The following is a 20040-nucleotide window of genomic DNA, read 5'->3' as shown; positions in this document are numbered from 1 at the left end:
CAAGATCTGACAAACCAAAAAAAGGCACACTAATGTAACTAAACATACAAACATGAAATTGTATATGCATTTTTAAATGTATACATGTATATATCTTTACAGAAAGAAAGGGAGGAAAAGAATTAAGAAAAATAGTAACTACAATACATAAGAGAAATGGTGTCACTAAAGACCATGTCCAACACTGACATGGCAAACAAGATCCAAAGTAATTCCGATGAGGACAGTATTACATGGTCAATAAGGAACTCTAGCTATGGAGCCAAAGTCTAATAAAATAGCCACAATATGTAATTATAAAGAGGTATTTCCCAGATAGCTTTTACTCTATTTCCTAATGGATGTAGACTAGTCTTGCAAAAAATGTATATACTCTTGGGGATTGTACCTGTGATACACAAAACTGAAACTTTTCATTTTAAAATTTGCTTGCTGTAAAGTTGTTCAAGAATAAATGGAAAATTAATATTGGCTCATCCACATTAATCAGGCCGAATCAAAATATCACTGATGTATTGCAACACAATTCTGCAATGTAAAACAAGTATAAAGCTGACCTAAGTTTTAAAAGCACATCCAAGAATCCATCTTCTAAGTCTAACACTAAAATACATCCTGCTTTTGCATCAATTAATGTCTTTAAATTGGATATAAATATGAAATGTTTTTGTTTATTCACTAATTTCAATGAAAACACCATATGCCATGAAACATCACTGGCCAAATGGGGGTAATTACAAGTTAAATTAGCTTTAAAAATAACTCCTTCCTTTTCCCAATCCTGAAAAGCCTCAGGTTTGTAAAAAAAAAACACTTCTAGGAGATGATGCACTGATGCTGACATAACAGCAATTTCTCCTTCAATTGCTCACTTCATTTCAATGGCAGCATACCCCTGAACATGTCACAGCAAGAAATCTGGTAAAAAAACAAATAATTGGGGGGGGGGGCAAAGGCCCCAAATTCTAGCACTCCTGTTAAGTACACAGATTTCTGAACTTGTTCTATAGTTGTATATGTATGCAGAAACAACTGCAGATCTACACATACCCCAGCTTGGAGAAGACCCATACCTCCTTCATTTAGGAATATGTATATAATCTTGGCATATGCATATTTTTATATCATTTGATAAGCATGAAGCATTTTTCTTGTTTTCGCATTCAACAGATCCAATACTTTTGGACCAATCACAGCTAAACTACAAGTTACAACAGTTAGAGTCGATGTACAGCTTGCATTTTAAAACTATTCCTAGATGCCAAGGCAGATTTTAGTATTAGTCTTTTTTGCACACAAGACCAAATGTCACAGATCATAGGAGATTACTAGATCAATGGCCTTAAGCCTTTTTAAGCCTAGCCATTCATGCCCAATTTTACCAATTATCTATGCTAACCAGCTACATCAGGTATGGTACATGCCTGTACCTTAGGACATCTACAAATTGCCCATTTATAAGGGCCACAGGCGACAAGCCAGGGGTGAAATTCTGATTTGCCATCTACTGGTCCAAACTGTGTTTGAACAGGTTTAGGGAAGAGCTCTGTTTCACATGAATGGGGAGTCTGTTCCAGAGATGGGGTAATCTCTGATACACATACACGTGCCTCTAGCATATTTTATGTCAATGACTAGGTTTAGATCCTTGGATCATGTAATTCTAGTGCCATTTGTTTTGTGAATGTATGGCAGATCCATCAAGGCTGAATCAGAGAATGCCTTGTAGATCACCCTTCAGTAATCTGCAGGAGGCAGAGTAAAGAGACAAGGCTTTGAGGTGGCCCACAGTGAGGAACTTGTGTCCACTCCAGCTGTTGAAATGTTGCTATACATGTGCCTTTTTTCATAAAATAACCTAAAGTGAGAATCAAACTCTGTACCTTGTGTCTATGAGGTGAATACTTTCACTACTACTACTCAGATCTGAAAAGATTTTAACCATTTCAAGTTGTGTTTTCAACTCCTCATCTGATGAGCTATGTCACTTTAGTAATCCACAAAACGTAGATGGGAAATCTTTAAACAAGGTCATTTTCTGGGAGCCAAACTGTAACCATGGCCTAATCTGTTAAGTGAACATCTTAACGAGTTAAGGGCAACACAAAAAAACTGCACTGATGACAAATCACCCAGGAGTATCACCCTTTGAAATGTTATCCTTTGGATTTATAGGTTCACACTAGGTTAGATGCCCTTGAGGGCCATTTTAAACCTAGCTGATTTCCCTTGGTGAGAATCAAACCATATACCTTATGAGGTAAAACACATTAACCATTATGCTAACCTCCCAAAAGGATAATAATTTGCTCTTTGTCATGGCTTAACTGCAAAGTGGTTTTCATGGTCACTGTAATGTTACGGATCAATGTAGGTTACATCTTGTACACCCGTAATTATTCCTTCATCCAAGAATATAAAAGGCTATTGATTTTTTTTTTGCAATCTATCCATGTCAAAATTAGATCTGTATCCTTTTTTACAACTCTCTAAGATTGCTTTGTCTCCTTCCATTCAACCCCATTTTGCTCTTTATTTAGTTGTTCCACCAGTGTTTCTAATTATTACACTGTTGGACCCCTATCTCCTTGTTAATGGCATTTTTGTAGCCATTTATCCTTACACATGTCTTTCCTATTCCCCTCTCATTTCAAATAAACAATTACTCCACTGTCACACCTTTTGTCAAACTGGCAAAAAATGTGCTGCCAGTCTCCTCTCTCCTGCTTCACATCTCCAACACCCATTCCAAACTATTAAGTGTCATTTTTTTATTTTACCAGATGTACATGAATAACCTAGAGTACTCCTATGAACTTAAACCAGTGCGGACCTTATAAGCCTAGCCATGCAACCCAAATGTGACCCACAAATCTGATTTGATTTATATAGGTGACGATTTACTGTCTGCTGCAAGCCATGAGAGACATAGCAGCTAGGCCAGGGGTGAATTTCTGATTACCCATGCATTGGTACACAAGTTGCTCTTAAAGGGGGCTAGGTAGGAAAGCTGCTTCACAGGGATGGGGAGTCTGTTGAGAGAATGGGAATTCTTTGAGAAACATCTCTCTCTCAAACATATCCTATATGTCACAGGTAAAACGTAGGTCTTTTGATCTAGTATTAATGATGCAGTTCGTTTTCCAGATGTGCAAAAGGTTCATCAAAACAGGGTCCAGTGCTGCAGTACCTTTTTGGTGATCAGCATAAGGCCTTTTTGTAAGGAACCTTTTTGGATGTTCCAGTTGCTGCATGGGAGCATTATACTCTAGGATGGCTCTGATGAGGGCCGAGTACAGTGAAATGATAATCTAGACTTAGATGCCATGCCTTGCTTACAAGTTGATAAACATTGAAGAATTTCTTACCACCTTGGACACATGTTGGTGGAACTCTAGGTTACTATCTACATGTCTTCCCAGATCCCAGACTAGTGAAATCAACTTTTTAGGGCGTTTTTTTTTTTTTGATGATGCAATCACCCAGGGTAGTAGACTTACCAAAATGTACAACGATGCATTTCTTTGTATTGTGTGTTGAGCCACGGCTTTGGCACCAAGCATTTGTCTGTATTAGACCTTTCCAAAAGGGTGTTCTCATCTTGGAGGAATTCAAGACTTTTCCCAGTCTGCAATCATGTGTGAACTTGGTCAGCCAACTGCCTTTACCATCTAAGTAGTAGATGCTGTAGGCACCAGATGCAGATTCTAAACCTCCTGGGTTTCATCAGTGATCCAACTAGCTATCCAGCATGTTATACCAGGGTTTAGACCCAATTCTATAAGTCTGTTGACAATGCCCAAGTGGGATACTGCATCGAATGCTTTAGCCAGAACTAGGCAGGCAGTATGCACCATTTTCCCCTCAACCATTGCCTTATGACCTTTTCAAACAAGTCTACCAGGTTTAGTAAGCACGACCTTCCTTTGACAAAGGCCAACTGGGATGGATCCAGTGGCTGGAGGTCTCCTATGTCGTTGTCGATTTCCATAATTCTATATTGTTGCTGATTTCCATAATTCTTTCCATGGCTTTGCAAATAAGACTAACCAGAATACTGACTCTGTAGTTTCTAGGATATGTTGCAGACCACCAATCACATGACACAAAGCCTGTTTTAAGACCATACTTAAATGATGACTTCAGGAGTCCTGATAAGTCATATTTTAGACTATTCAGGAGACATCCTGGGATGTTACATAGGCCCATGAGGCCATGTTCTAGTACAGCTAGCACGTGCTCCCTAGTTATAGTTGATGTTACTTTTGAGGTGATGGTTGGGGGTGAGAGGCTGATAAAGTTGGAACTGAATTTATCCACCAACAGGTTCACTATATAGTCAAGTACAGTGAATGTGGCACCATTAACTACCAGTTCAGCACATTGCTGTGTGCTGCCCTTTAGGGTTATGACGTAGCTGTAGACGGCCTCAATGGATATCCCTTTAGGATCAAGACATAGCTGTAGACGGCCTCAATGGATATCCCTTTAGGATTATGATGTAGCTGTAGATGGCCTCAATGGATACCCCTTTAGGGCTATGACGCAACTGTAGACGGCCTCAATGGATATCCCTTTAGGATTATGACGTAGCTGTAGATGGCCTCAATGGATACCCCTTTAGGGCTATGACGCAACTGTAGACGGCCTCAATGGATATCCCTTTAGGATTATGACATAGCTGTAGACGGCCTCAATGGATATCACTAAGTTTATGATGTAGCTATAGATGGCCTTATGGTTATCCCTTTAGGTTTATGACGCAGCTGTAGATGGCTTTGTTATCTTTTGCCTGGGAGATTATCTTAACCTCAAAGATGGCATTGCTTGATCTAATTAGTCCTCTTAGTTGCTTATTTAGTTTGATGAGAAAGAGGTTCTATCCTTATGGGAATTACCATTCCTGATTTTGCCATATTTTTTCTCCTTTTCTTGTATCCATCCATCCATCCTCAGCCCCTTTTCCCCATTTTTTTTTTACATGGGGTCATCAAGGTGTCACTTCAACAGTGAATCACCTCGAGCCAAGGTTTACACCACCATGTGGCTAGCCATGCCACAGTAGTTTATCCGTACCACTCACACACACACTCAAACCTATGGCCAATTTAGTGTGTCCAATCTACCTACTGCACATCTTTGGAATGTGGATGGAAATCCACACGACTGCAGGGAGGACATGCATACTTCACACAGAAGGCACCCCAGGCGAGAATTGAACTGGGGAACCCCTTGCTATAAGGCTGGTTATAGGGGAATCAATCTTACAATGGAGTCCACTAGAATGAGAGTCCTGGGAAGTGTGTTTGCTTGCCTCGGGGACTTGATGACTGCGACTCCACCTAGAGTGACAGTATGCATCGTGTTAGGTAATGGGCCTGGTTTTCCCAGAGTACCTTTGGGCTTGCTGAGCCATAGCTTTAACAACGGCAATCTCTGTTTAGGAAGAATTCTTTTAAGTGCCTCAGCATACATTAGTCTGTGTGTGTACACTATGTGAGATGGGTGTTGTGTATGTGGTTTCAACAACCTGATGTGCACTCATATGCATGGAGTTTAGCCTCCAATGTCATTGTGCAAGTACATCGCACACTGTCTGCTTCTTTGAAGATTATGTGGTTGCCAGTAAATGCAACAACTGCTACACAGTGTCCCACTAAGCTGGCTACAGAGAAGTTAAAAGTTGCATATCCATACTGTCCAGTTCTTTCATATGCGAGCTACAGGGTGTGGTGTATTGGAGTTAGGCTATTAAGGGTGCTTCACTGGAGCAGATTATGTGATCCACTAAATTCTACTAACTTTAATGTTTACACAGTAAATAATGTAGGTATTGCCATGTAATCATCCAATTAGCTGCTCTAAGCTTGTTGGCACACAAGGTATTTGAGCTATATTGCTGCTTTATAAGGTACAGTTTATGAACAGTTCTTTCTAGGTGTTTGCTACCTACTGTACAGTGCACAGATAACCCACGCAAATGTGCAAACTATATGGCAGCACAGAAAAAAAACAAAAAAAAAACTAACTAATGAGCCCTCTGACCAATAAAATGACTACAACGAGTCCCTTTCATCCATTTCCCAAATCAGACCAGGCAAACACCTCCTACCACAAGATGAATAACCCAGACCTCCTAATGTAAACACACAGTAGAAGTGACCCACAAGTGCAAAGCTACTGCAAACAATTAAACAACTAGCTGGAAACCCCTTGCGGATGGCAATTTCACTGAAGAGATAGGAACTCAATATATTCCCAACATGTAAAATGAGTCACGTGTTACCACCACGGCGCCAATGAAATTGCACTTTATCCATATCTTGGATGGGTACACATCAGAGTTATGTAGGCAGCACCATGAAAAGCTTTGCGTTTACAGGGTTTTATGACATGCTTAAAATAAGATAGATCTTGCAAAAAACTATGGGTTTAAAGTTACTGATTAAAAAATATGATGAAGACCAATCTAGTAAATGGCTCAGAGTTCTTGCCTACTAATTAATAAAGGAAAAGTCATAAGATTAGATTTTCAAAACTGTTGGGTGCAGCAGGTGAAGAGTGCTAATCCCTTATTGTGCAACCAATTTACAACGATTACATAGGCAAATGTGATTCTCAGAAAAATTTTCAACTTACTGACATCTTTAAGAAAGATCAAATTATGCACTGTCCCAAGACACACGAGATTGACCATCAGAGGTGGCACAGTGGTTTCACACAAGGCAGGACCAAAACTACAGGAGTAAAGTTTTTGCATTTTTTTGCACATATGATGTCATACAGGATTCCCAGTCAACAGCGGAGTAATTTAAGTCACCCATGAATTTGGTATTAGGTTAGATGGCGAGCATTTCCAATAACCTTAAATGCAGGATACAGGTTTCCTGCATCATAGAGGGGAACCTATAACTTGCAAGAAGTGGCATGGGATTTTGCCTACAGTGATTTGAACATGTAGAAGCTCAAGTACAACATCCTCTCTAACCAGTATAGAGGCATATTTATTTTTGAAAATCAAGAATCTTCCATCTTTAGTCCCTAACTGTATAGTAGCTGGTCTTTTGTCATTTGTTTTATGTGAAATCAGACTGGGACTGAAATGTACTGCTGTGTCTTAATCCACAATTACTAAAGTAAAAAAATAAAAATCAATGAACTATCCAAATATTCAGGAAGAGACAGAAAACATGTTAGCCATCTACACCATTTTTTAAACTTCCACTATGTCACAGACCTTTACACCTGCAATGCTTTGTCTGACATGACTAACTCAAACATCCTGTACATCTACAATACTTTCCGCTTTCATGAATAATAAGTGTTCCAAAATCCTCCTTACTTGTCCTTGTCATCCATGTATGTAGCCTGCATATATGCTCATGCAACATTTGCAAACTGGCAGTCTTGTTCATTACCAAAGCCACACACACACACAAACATGCTCACTCAGCAGCACTATCTTCAGAGAATGCAAAGCTACAGTACTGCTCTCTCCTTCTCAAGTAGTTCTGCTAGTCTGAGTGAAGGAGTGTTGAGAGCATTCTAAACATTTGTGAACTTTTATGAAACAAACACCTGCTTGTTGATACAGTTTTGCCAGCCACTAAAGCACAGGTCATCAAGATAGAAACAACTCTTCTTCCCAACCAGATGGTAGTGCTGGTGTGTGTGTTTGGAGGAGACCAAAAGCACCACAGAGACTGATATAATATGAGGAAGGGGTATGACAGTCAGAAAGAAGGCAAGTTCAGTGCAAATGCTGCAAGATTACCTGTGACAGAGCATGCAAGTTCCAGTAACTTTCTGACGGTATTCATGCATACCTCTTAGAGCAAAAAAATTTGAACAAAGTCATAAATAATGGGGGGACAAAGAACCAAAAACAGGGACACTGCTTAAATATGGCCCTTACAAAGTTGATAAAATAAAAAGTTTTGCATTAGCATGGATTTTCTGAAGGGTGTGAAGGCTGAAACTCTAATATCTCACTTTCTGAGTTCGACCCTCAATCATTTACCAACAATTCGCCAGAAAACCACAATATTGAGAAACAGACCAAAAATATGAGGCAAAAATCTGGACAATCTGCAAAACTATGTATAGTTGAGAGGTATGTATGCATGCCATGTGGCACACAAGGACACATGAAGTCCCAGACTCCTCAGATGGAACAGTTTTCTTTAACATCATAAAGATGTGCATTCTATTCTCACAGTACGAGCTTGGGACTCTTGTTTCAGTATACACACATTACAGTACAGCATAAAGGTGTGTGGGAGGGGCGTACTCATAAGGCAATGTAATGTAGTGAGCAGAGGACAATTAAAGCTTACATCAAATGTTTTTACATACCATCCAGCAGCAGCAGGATACATTTTAAACATAGTTAAAACAAAGACATACTAATAGAGTGCATTTTGCATAACCACAAAATGAAACTACTATAAATTCGACAAAAAAAAAAAAAAAAGACTCAACATGCTTACTCACATCTGCTTTACCAATGCCATATTTTCCCCATAACTCACCCTTTCAAAGGCATGCATCTCCATAAATACCCAGATTCCCTTCTTTTAATATTCATTAAATTATACAAATAAATGGTATACTGATGGCCAGCCTGTACAGTGAATAGACAATAAACATGTCAAAAGCTGACTGTGTGAAAAAATAATTAGCAAATATTACAACACAGAAGTAGAAAAAAAAACAATGATCTGGGAAAAAACTAGGAGTTCCATAATATCTGACAAGATTGTACATATTTCAGCATGCTCACTGATGACACAAGCATACCTCTAACTGTACAGATTTTCACAGAATATCCAGATTTTGCCTCGTGTGTCTGGTCCATTTTTTTCCCATAAAATTGTGTTTTTTTCTGGCAAATTAGCTGCAAATCATTAAAGATTGAAGTTAGAAAATATTGATAGACATCTGAATTTCAGACTTCATACCATCCAGAAAAATCCATGCTAATGCAAAACTTATTCTATCAACTTTCTAAGTTTACAAGAGCAATATTTCAAAATTGCCCTATTTTTGGGTCTTTGTCCCCACTTTTACTTACGGCTTGGTCTAGGTTTCTTGCTCCAAGAGGTTGAGAGATATGGACATAAGTTAATTTACATTTATTCAGATCAAGGACACAAATGACAGGTTCAATGACTGCAAAAGCAAATGGCAATGTTAGATGATGGCCGGGAAAAACAAAAAAACAAAACAAAAACAAATTGGCTACGTTAAGCTAGACTGAAGAAGAAATGCAACATGAGCAAATGGCAGCAGAGGCGCAAGCCAGCCATTATAGTGGTGATTAACTTATGTTTTAACATTCAAACAAATTATTATTGAAAAGGGTGGGAGGGTGGCCTAATGGTTAAGGTGTTTGCTTTATAAACACAAGGTGCAGGGTTTGAGTCTCACAAGGGATAATTGGCTAGGCTTAAAATGGCTCACAAGGGCAGTTAGCCTAGTACCAATCTATGAACTTATAATGAAAAGCATGGAAGAGAAGAAGTTTGGTTCATTAAACATTTGTTCTGCAAGGTGGATATATTAGGAAACTTCTAGTAGAGGCACGAGACCATTCACTCGATGTGGCCCCTAACAACTATAAACATTAGACCTCAAATGGCTGACTTCCTGCTTCAATACTTTTAGAAGTACAAAATATTACCACAGTTTTAAAGTAACAAAAAAAGTCTGCAAACCTGAAAATGTAAAGCAATCCATTTGGGGTTATCAAGCACCAAAGGTAACCTGATCTACTCTGGTCTCTAGCTGAAATGCATCGGGTCGATCTTGTGGATTAACAGACAACATATCCTTAAGCAGTTGTTTAATGCCTTGTGACATGGAAGTTCTAGGTTTCTGTGGAATGTGTAATTCTAACTTTGGGTTCTCTAGCAGAGCTTCCCCAACTGGCATGATTTCAGTCCCTTGGAGGACATAGGCACCCAAGATTTCTTTCTTTGTTTCAGCATCAACAAATGTTATCCGCTCAAGCATAGCCCACATGATGATGCCAAGAGCAAAAATGTCAGCTTTAGCTGTATAGTGTCCTTCCCAGACCTCTGGTGCCATGTAGAAATCAGACCCACAAGGAGCAGATAACCAGAATCTGTTTACACTGACATGCTTGTTCTCTCCTTCCTCTTCATTTCCTTTTGCAGTCAACCCAGCGCAAACTTTGCTAAGTCCAAAGTCTGCTACTTTAAGAATGGGAACCCCAGATTTCTCAGTTATCAATATATTTTCTGGTTTGAGGTCTCTGTGAACAACATTGTTCTTGTGTAAAAATGCAATGGCATTAGTTAACTGAAGCATAAAACTGGCATTTGTTGCTTGGTCTAATTTCCGTGACAGTATGTACTGGTTCAGGTCTCCACCTTCACAAAATTCCATTACAAACCACAGGTAACATGGCTCCGAAGAACTACCCAAGATTCTTTCTCCTAGGAGAAGAGAAAAAAAGAAAAAGAAAAATTCATTCACTCTTTACAATACCAAGATACACACCTATAGTCACTACTTACCAGAAGCTAAAATTGAAGGAAAAAACAAAAGTAGCATGCATTACTGAAGTTTTCAACATAAGAGTAACACACAAAATTAAAAATAATGGAAGAATGTAAGAAGAGCCTAGGTTAAAATTTAAACAACTGTATGCAGTCAAACCCCACCCACATACAGACCAATAATCTTGCAGAACTGTGCCCATTAAGGATACAATAACCACCTTGACCTCACTCTGGTCCTCTACAGATGCAGTACAGGCTGTAGCAGACATTTACTTCACATAATACTATTTATTTTTTTATTTTACATTTGTTAACCAGGGAGAAAAGCTCCACGTGTACAAAAAGATAACAGTCAATATTCATGGTTACACTAAAATATGTAACATCTTAAAATTTCAATAGGAGGTTATATACATACATCGCTACATTGAAGTTTAAGATCATTGTAGGTTTATAGTATTACATATACCAATCATTAGCAGACCGGAGTTCCGTTGTGGCGACCCCTAACCGGGAAAAACAAAAAAGACACAAACAAAATATGTACAGCAATAGTAGTATTACATATTTACAGCAATAATAGTAAAGCATTTGAGTGTATAGAATGGCAGGATACAATGATAGATGACGAGTGACTACCCAGAGAAAACAAGGTGGTTAGTGAGAAAAAGGTGTTTAGTTAAGAGGAGAGTTCCTGGAAATTGGATGTAGAAGGGTTGAATACATATTTGTATAAAAGCTAGGATGATACGATACACAAGAGGAGGTACAGACAAGGGATTTAAAAGTTAGTGTAGGCAGTTAGAAACACAGCATTCTAAAGCTGTGTTTAGGAAGTTAGGAAGGATTTAGTGAATGCTGTTCTGAAGGTTATAGAGAAGTAGTTACAATTAGGGTGGGTTTAGGTAGAAGGTTTATTCCAAATTGCACCATTTGCCTTCAAGAATTGCATGTAAGTCGAGTTAGCCTGGGTCTAGACATGGACATAGCCAGTGCTCGTTTAGGTGACTCTTAAGGATGTTTTGAATTGGAGTAATGAGGCTATCTGGGGGGGGGGGGGTGCGTTCCATTTCTTACCAGTTGAGTTGGAGAGAAGTGATTCTCCAGCTGAGTTGTTGGCTATGGCAGATTGAACTTGCATCTTGTTAGATGAGCTGAGAGATGGTAGGTTGCAGTAGGGGGTGATAATATTTGCCAGAATGGGTGTACTGTTATGTTGGTAGAGGATTTTATGAATAAGAGTTGGTTGTACTGGAGTTGATTGGGTAGCTCTAGCCAGTCCAATGTTTGAAGATTTTGAAAGTGATGGGTTCTGTATGCTGTGGGGAATCTAGCTATATTATTGTAGCAGCTAGCTAAATTTACTAGTTAAATTATTCAAGAGCTCTGATGTACCATAGATGATGAAGTGGCACAAACTGAGAAATTTGTTCCTGTGTACTTCCAGCAAGAGTGAGCTACCTTACTAAAAGCCTTTTTACACAAAGCCCAAAAATAGGGGCACAGTAGCTTCTCTCACTTTCTAAGACAGGAGTGACAGTATTTTAGGTGAGAGGATTTAAATGTTAATTGAAATTTGGTTAGGCTTATGTAGAGACAAACAGTGACGTCCCCAAGCTGAAACAGCAAAACAACACATTTTTAGCACAGTGTGAGATGAAATAAATTTGTTAGGGGAGTCCTAGCATATTAAGTAGAGAACATAACTATTCCCCCCAAGGCCTGCCATTAGGGAGCTGCCAAAGGCAATCTCAGGTTACATGGTACAGCCAACACATACCTTACAGCAAATAGTATTTGGGACACCTGGCTGCAACAGGATACCACCAAGATGCAAGAGGTTCTTAGTCAGAAATCCATCGAATCTAATACCCTTCTTCATTTACTGCCACACCTTCTCCGTATAAAACAAAGTCATAATAGGGAGCTATAAAAAGGGGCATATTACGTGCAAAAAGTACAAAAATTGACTATCACACACTGATGGATTAGGAAATGCTTGCAGATATACAAGATCCATTCTACACTGCTCAATTACATACTGGTGACACTGGCAAACCACTTCACAATTGAACCATGACAAAGGGTGCTCATGTGGGTTTTCTCTGGGTACTCGGGTTTCCTCCGATGTTACAAAGACATGCGCCTGGAGTGTTTCTCCTCAGGCCTCCACTGAAAATTGGCTTTGTTCCAAGTCGGACTTTCCCAGTAAACAAAAGTTAAATAAATAAATCTTGTATGAACTGCAAAAAGAGGCAATTCTGGGTACATTGTGAGCGTTGAGAAGAACATTCTTGCCAAACATCAACACTAATTTCACGAACTATAAAACGTACCCTGGCTAAAGAATGGGGTCCTGGGGTCCATTTCTGAGTGTTAGAAACCCAAAACATTTGGAGAAATAACTGACAAAACTGAGAAAAAAATTCATTTTTCCTGATCAAATCATTGCAACACTGCAAAATGGTATACTACACCAGAAATTGACAAGTGATAAGCTTCTATAGCTCACTAGCATGTGATGTAGATGTTGAACAGTTTTTTGTTCTTTGTTTTCATATGGGTAGCCAAGAGACTTTCTCCTTCCACAGGTCACTCTGGACATTGTCAAACATTTCATTAAAAAAAAATCTCAAAGGCTGTAATGTATTTTACTCACATTTGTGGAATGTAATTTTAACGTGTATACTTTACAGGCTTTTCTTCCCACGTTACCTCTGTAAAATGTCTTAACACTCAGCAGCACCTTATACAGAAAACAAAATGAATCAAATGATGCACCAAACTGAGGCTGCAACCCTATACAGACACTGCAGTCTCCACAGATGTTTGAATTGTTTAAAAGGCTAAAACTGAGAAATTGATTGTGTGTGTAAACAAGAGATATGCTGTTAGTTGTTGTTGTCTTTAGGCTTTTCCCGGTTAGGGGTCGCCACAGCGGAACTCCGGTCTGCTAACGATTGGCAGTAGATTTTCACAGTGCCGAGTTGCCAGCTCGACGCCCAACCTTCAACGAAGGCACGCCCATTCACGCATGTCTTTTGGAACGCCACGCGTGTTGTTAGTAATCATTGAAATTTTAGCATTTGGGCAAATACACTTGGAAAAATGACATGCTAAAGGGAACAATAGGAGAATAGCTTTAATTGTCCCAAGATGACATCCCTTAGGGGCAAGTTAGAAACTGGGATAACCAGTGGAATGGGGAATGGGTTAAGCTGGAAACAAATTTGTCTACAAGTATATAGGTGAAGTATCCAGACCGGACAAAACAGTACCAGCACACGTCAGCTTGGTAAAGTACTGAATATGAATTTGGAAATTCCCAACACTGTTAAAGTAAGCCTTATGATTATCCTTGGATAGGGTGGTGATATTCAGATTAAATTTTATGTCCAAGTACAAATTCTACAAAGCCATGTTACTTTTAAATCTTTTTGAAATTAGTCATAGGAGGAGAGGCATTGGGTTTATTCCTTTTTCGGTATTAGCGTTTAACAGTAAGAACTTATTTTTAAAATTTGCTGCCATATTTGCAATAGATGGGACAGGTGGGAGGAAACTTTAGAGGTGTAAGCAGCTGCTTTTGTTACAAATTTCAGGATGAAAGAACTATCATCATTAAATCACCTGAGAGTTCCAGGAGCTTGACTTTACACAAACATCGGAATACATTGGGATTGGTGGCTGTAGTCTTGTGTGGAGTCCTCTCGGAAAATGTGGTGACTGGATGCTTCATTTGAACAAGGAGTTGTGAAGCAGATAGGTGCTATATTAATGAGGATGTGGTACAGAAGGGACTGGATCTACAAGTAGGAGAGGACACTATCTGATCTAGGGAAATTAATAAAGCCTCGGTGATGCTGTAGTGACACCAAAAAATCAACGTGTTCAAGTTACTATCACGATGGGTTTGAACGAACACACGTTTTCACTAATCATCAGAAAACCTGAACAGAAGATAGGTGCAAGTCCCAGTAATTACACAATGGATTATTGGCTCGAAGGCCTCAAGGCTAGACACCTAGCACTGAACACTGCTAATCTGATAAGTATTTATTAAAATATGAAGGTCTAGAAGACCGACTCTACCTAAAAAGGGCATTATGGTGGTAGAAACATTTTAACCAATACGTGGGAAATATGCGAGGAGAGGAAGGCTATCCCAGATGAAACAGACCTATCCAACTATCTCCTCCCATGTTGTCACACAGGACAGAACCAAACACTTTGAATTGTGGTATCATCCACAGTGATGGCAAGGTGCTGCTCAAGATCCCCCACGACAGAATACAACAGTATACAACATAATACTGTACTGTGCAATAAAAGTACAGATAATACACAGAAATAGAATATTCCAGGATGTTGCACGCTTCAACAACAACAACAAAGCTCACATGTGGGGAAAAATGTACAGACAGACATTACTCCTTGAGAAAGATGGAATTGTTGGTCCTTTGACTTGGGGAGTAGGGTAGTTTATATGCACGCACACACACTACTATGCTGTGCAGTAGTGTCTGCTGCTAGTTATTGTTATATGTTAAGGGCTTGTTTCAGAGTCTTCAAATAAAAACAGGGGCAAGTGAGCTTGCACCACACACAACAGCATGCAGCCCCGCACAAACAAAAGCTAGACCAATGGAATTTAAAGCATGCAACAACAAGCCCTCAAACACCAAAATATATTTGTAGGGCATGGGTTGCTGTTATTACACTCCGAAATCAGAAGAGGGGAAAAAAAAAAAACTTTAGTGCGAGACCTGACTGAAACAGTGGTTTCAGGAGGTGTGTAACAACTGTTACTCACCCCCCTAACCACTGTTATAGTTGGGTCTCGAGAAGAGACATTCCTTGACCCATAACTGTCTTTTGAAAGTACAGGGCAAGATATTCATTTTGTCTCTAAATTTCATAGGATTCACTGCGTGAGAAACTTGTCCAGACAAACCAAAGCAGCATTTAAAAATCCTGCCTTTGACAATTTCATCCAACTATATTTATATAGAGTCTGTTTGCCATTCGAATATGTGGAGTTAAAAAAGACTCCATGCACTACAAAAAGTTACAATTGGGTCTTACTGATCATGACCCTTTATTACAGGTTCATTCATGTCTCAAACACATATTAAATACAGTTCCGATCAGACACCTGATCAAAACTCTCTGTATTGATAAGATCTCTCTACAACCGGTAAGAATTGCTTTTTGTACAACACTATTACTATTCAAGTTAAAGTAATGACCTTTAACATTTTCAATACTTCTGTTGTCAACTATCGTTTTAAACAATGACAAATGTGATTCAGTCAAGGACATTTTAAAGCAACAAAACTTATTCAGATCACTTCTGAAATCAAAGAATACAATAAAAAAGACAGAGTGTGTCAAAGTCAATGGATACCTCACAGAAGTATATTGCTTGGGAGGGGAATTTACTTTTACAATAACTGCACACAAGGACATTACACAGGTGTTAAAAAGGAGGCAGACATAGTACATGGAAGTTTGGCAGTAAAAGGAGTACAAATTGTAGAACACCAACAGTTGCAATAACATATTAGTGGATATTAGATATATAGTAGGGAATGCACTGGGCAGATGAGCAAGCAGTGGGTATGAGTTTATATAGTGTAGAGGTTAGAAGATTTCTGGGATGAATGTATTACTGCAGCCATGCAAGTTAAATAACATGACCTGCTTTCTGGTGTGCACTCAGGAGCGGCCTTAGGTCAACTGGTGCCCTAGGCAAAAGGGTTGCATGGCACCCCCACCACACCACTCGGTGCCCCCATCCTGGTCTACTTACAGCAAATAAATACTGGAAAAGCTCCGTGTTAGAGCGGCGCCCTAGGCAGCCGCCCAGTTGGCCTATGCCTAAGGCTGGCTGTGTGTGCACTTATACCATTCAGTCAGATATTGTTTGAGCTGATGTTTGACCTGTTTGTAGTTTCTGATTTTGGTAAAATTAAGTGTCAATAATTGCCACAGCTGAATTCAGCAGAAACAGAGAAGTTGCTGTCTGTGGAAATAAAGTTAGTGGATGGAGATACAAGAACAGTGTCATTAAGAAATGTTCATTTTAGGCTGCACTTTGGGTTGAAGTCGCACAAGATTTTTTTTTCAAACTGAATACTCTAAAAGCCACAAGGAAGAAAAACAGAGTATATGGTTGAAAATGAAAAATGAAGCTACTCAACCTGCAAAAAATCTTCTTCCATTATAAAGGAACACACAAAACAAAAAGTCACCTATGAAAATGACAGCAACACTGAATTGCCATATGCAGTAACTGGTGGTAATGTGGTTACCAGAAAACAATAACACTAGCAAGTTAGCAATCAGTGAAAAATGTGCAAGGTTGCTTCACTGTTATAACACCACAGACACTAGTTTTTCATTGAGGGACAAGCAAACTACTGAAAAGTACATACTTTAATTCAAGTATACGAAAGCAAAGTCGAACATGATTTAAAGTTGCATAAAAGTACATTCAGGCTAGCTGTAAACCTGGAAGTTTGAGGAACTGTTGCGCCCACTCGTAGCCATTAGTGCGTACATTAATAACAAAGAACGGACAGGATTTAAAGGTATATGTTACCTTTCAGTGACGTTTCTACCAGCCGGAGGTAGAGCTCAGAGCGCCGATTGCCGTGCTTCATCCTTTGCCCCATGCCGTTGTACTGCAGTACGCACTCCTCAAACTCCACTACGTTTTCGTGCCGCTGTTTCAAGCTGGTAAGCGCCCAAAACTCACTCAGCGCGAGCTCCACGTTCTCGGGAGCGTCGCAGCGGACTTTCTTCACTGCTACACGGCTCCCCGAGCGCCGATTCATTGCTTTGAACACAACCCCAAAGCTTCCGTGTCCAATCTCCGACAGCAGCCGGTAGCGCGGCCCGTCCCACGGGATTTGGGGGTCACTAATGTTGAAATCCACTTTTACTGACTCTTCCTGTAACTGTTTTTCCTTACTGTTAAGATTCGCTCCATTAACCGACCGTCTCTTTTTACTTTTTGAAGATGTGTCGCTAATGTGAGTATGCCGAACACATCTACTTGTTCCTCGCGTTGCGCTATCCTTGTTCTTCTTTTTCATGATTGTTTCCACACTAAAAATGGAGAAAGGCAGCGTGAGGTAACAGTGCATACAAAACCTCATGCCGCCGGAATTTTTCTCTCGTCTTTTACACAGTCCTCCGGGAGGTTCATGCAGTATGTGAAGCAATGGAGATCATGCGGGAGAAAAAAATAATCAAAGTCACAGTGTTTTTTTTTTTCCAGTGGTTTCAACTTTGTTGCCATCCCAAAGCGAAACAACATGCAAAGGACTCGCGGGCTCACTCAATTGGGGAGCAAGGCATGGGTGGGATCTATACGAGAAAAGCCAATAGTCAGAGCCGGCAGAAGCAAGCAAACCCCGCCCCATTGAGCTGTCACTCGAACTCCCACCCACTAAACATGGATAGTCAAGGATGGGAATACCTGTCTGTGCCTAAAGTTCTCAGTCTCATTTCAAATTTCCCTCTAAGCCCTCCCCCTTCACATATTGCCCGCCCCAGCGTAAATACGCAAATTAATATAGTGGAAAGAGAAAGATTTATCGGTAAATTCTCAAATTATTTTTATATTTCAGAAGTAATATGTTTTATTAAATTATGTTTTTATTTCGTGTTTCGCTGTTTGCGTTGGCAGATCTTGTACATAACGATTTGGATAAATTGTCCAGTACTTTTTAGTGTAGCCAGACATACGCCACAGCAGGTACTTTTCAGTATCTACCATTTCTTTATTATTATTATTATTATATTTTTGTTTGTTTGTTTACAGGCTCGCTATCACAATCATAACTAGCAGAAGCTTCAGCTCTTAAGTACTGGCATCCCTCTCAACTGTCCTTGGTTTTCTGGGACGTCTGCTTTTGATTTTTAGATTTTATCTCTATCCCTCTTAATCCCTCCTAAAACGGGTGATTTGTGGGAGAAAAGGTGGTGAATTACATTTAATAAACAATGACAATAAGGCGATATTGAAGATGGTTAACCATACTCAATATCGCCGACAAATTAGAGTTATATACTTTTACTTCAGGAAATATATATTTTCCACATCGAACTGGTTCTGTTGGGACATTTTACTTTTGATTTACAATCTTAGATTCCTTTGCGCCTTCTGCTGGCTAAAGATCTATGTTTTGCAGGAGTGAGGTGAATGTGAATGTCTTATCATCACCATTATCCCCTTTTTTTCCATTTTTCTAAATGGGTTGGTAATGTTTTGTTCCTATGAACTGCTACCTCTCTCGATTAGTGCAAACTTTCTAGCTTCTTTCAAGTTTTCTCTCATACAACCCATCCATCTCTTTGCTGGACACTTTTGTTTCCTCATTCATTCTTTCTCTCTCTCAAATCCTGTTTACCAGATTGTCTTCTGTTTTCCTGCACATGTACCCAAACCACTGTAATCTTTTCATTTTAACTTTCTCTGCAATTGGAGCTATTCTGGCTTCTGTCTGATATATTTCTTCATCTATCCCACAGTGTGCATCCTACCACCCATCGGAAGCACTTCATCTCCATTACATCTTGCTTCCCCAGATGCTTTGCCTTCACTATCCAGTTTTTGTACCATACAGAAGCACTGGTTGCACTACTGTTTTATATACCTTTAATTTCAGCTCCTTTTGTATTCATCTCTCACTCAGCAACCCCTGACTTTCTGTGTTAGTTCGCTGCATCCCAGCTGATTCTAACTTTGACCTCCTCATTCAGACTTCCATTCTCCTCAACCAACCCTCTCTGATACTTGACGCTGTTAACCTAATCCACTGTTTTCCTTTCTATCTCAATTTTCAGCTTCTTTTGATTTTCCCCTGCTTTTTTTTTTTTGCTGTTATGAAAACTGTCTTGTCTGTACTCACATCCCACATGCCTTCAATTTTTCATCCCATTCCTTTGTCATTTGCTGAAATTCCTCTTCAGACTCTGCTTGTTTGCAGCAGCTTTGTTGATCTGTCCCCTCAGACTTATTTGCTAATGTAGTCCACCACCAGTATGAACAGTAATGGGCCGGGCTCAGAGCTGAATGCAAACCCACTCCCATTGGGAATTCCATTGTACCTATGTCATTGGGTGCTTGTGCATAGCATGCACTGATTCTACCATTGTTTCTGAGTCTTTGAACCATCGCAGGACATCACAAATCAGCTTTCTTGGAATCCTGTCATATACTTTCTCTATGTCTAGGAATACTCAGTTGGTTTCTTTCCTTATTTTTAGCTTTTTCTATACTATTTGTCTCACTGCAAACATCAGATTACTTGTGCTGCATCATGATCTGAATCTCCGATCAGTACTTTTACTATTTTAAATGTTTATCAGTCACCCTCTCCAGCATTTTCAAGTAGTGTGACAGGAGTTTGATACCGCTTTACTACCCACAGTTGTGAATGTCTCCTCTGTTATCATTCATTGGCAGTAGAACAGTCTACTAGGATATGCCTTTTTTTCCCAT

At 39.5% G+C, this 20040-nt stretch overlaps 1 protein-coding gene across 1 annotated transcript in view; it reads right to left on the bottom strand.

Annotated features, from left to right (window-relative positions):
- The window catches only part of LOC122816818 (serine/threonine-protein kinase 35-like), a 39715-nt gene extending 21771 nt beyond the window's left edge, over positions 1-17944 (bottom strand). The window contains exons 1-2 of the mRNA XM_044089859.1: positions 17131-17944; positions 9717-10460 (exon numbers count right to left, since the gene is read on the bottom strand). Coding sequence (XP_043945794.1) covers positions 9748-10460; positions 17131-17689 — 1272 coding nt within the window. The 5' untranslated portion in view covers positions 17690-17944 and the 3' untranslated portion in view covers positions 9717-9747. The remainder of the gene's footprint in view (positions 1-9716; positions 10461-17130) is intronic.
- Positions 17945-20040: the final 2096 nt, after the last annotated feature.

Source organism: Protopterus annectens, chromosome 12.part0, assembly GCF_019279795.1.
Source record: "Protopterus annectens isolate FY-2018-M chromosome 12.part0, PAN1.0, whole genome shotgun sequence".
Taxonomy (NCBI): Eukaryota; Metazoa; Chordata; order Ceratodontiformes; family Protopteridae; genus Protopterus; species Protopterus annectens.
Note: the sequence above shows the minus strand (reverse complement) of the source record. Positions and strands in the feature narration are given on the sequence as shown.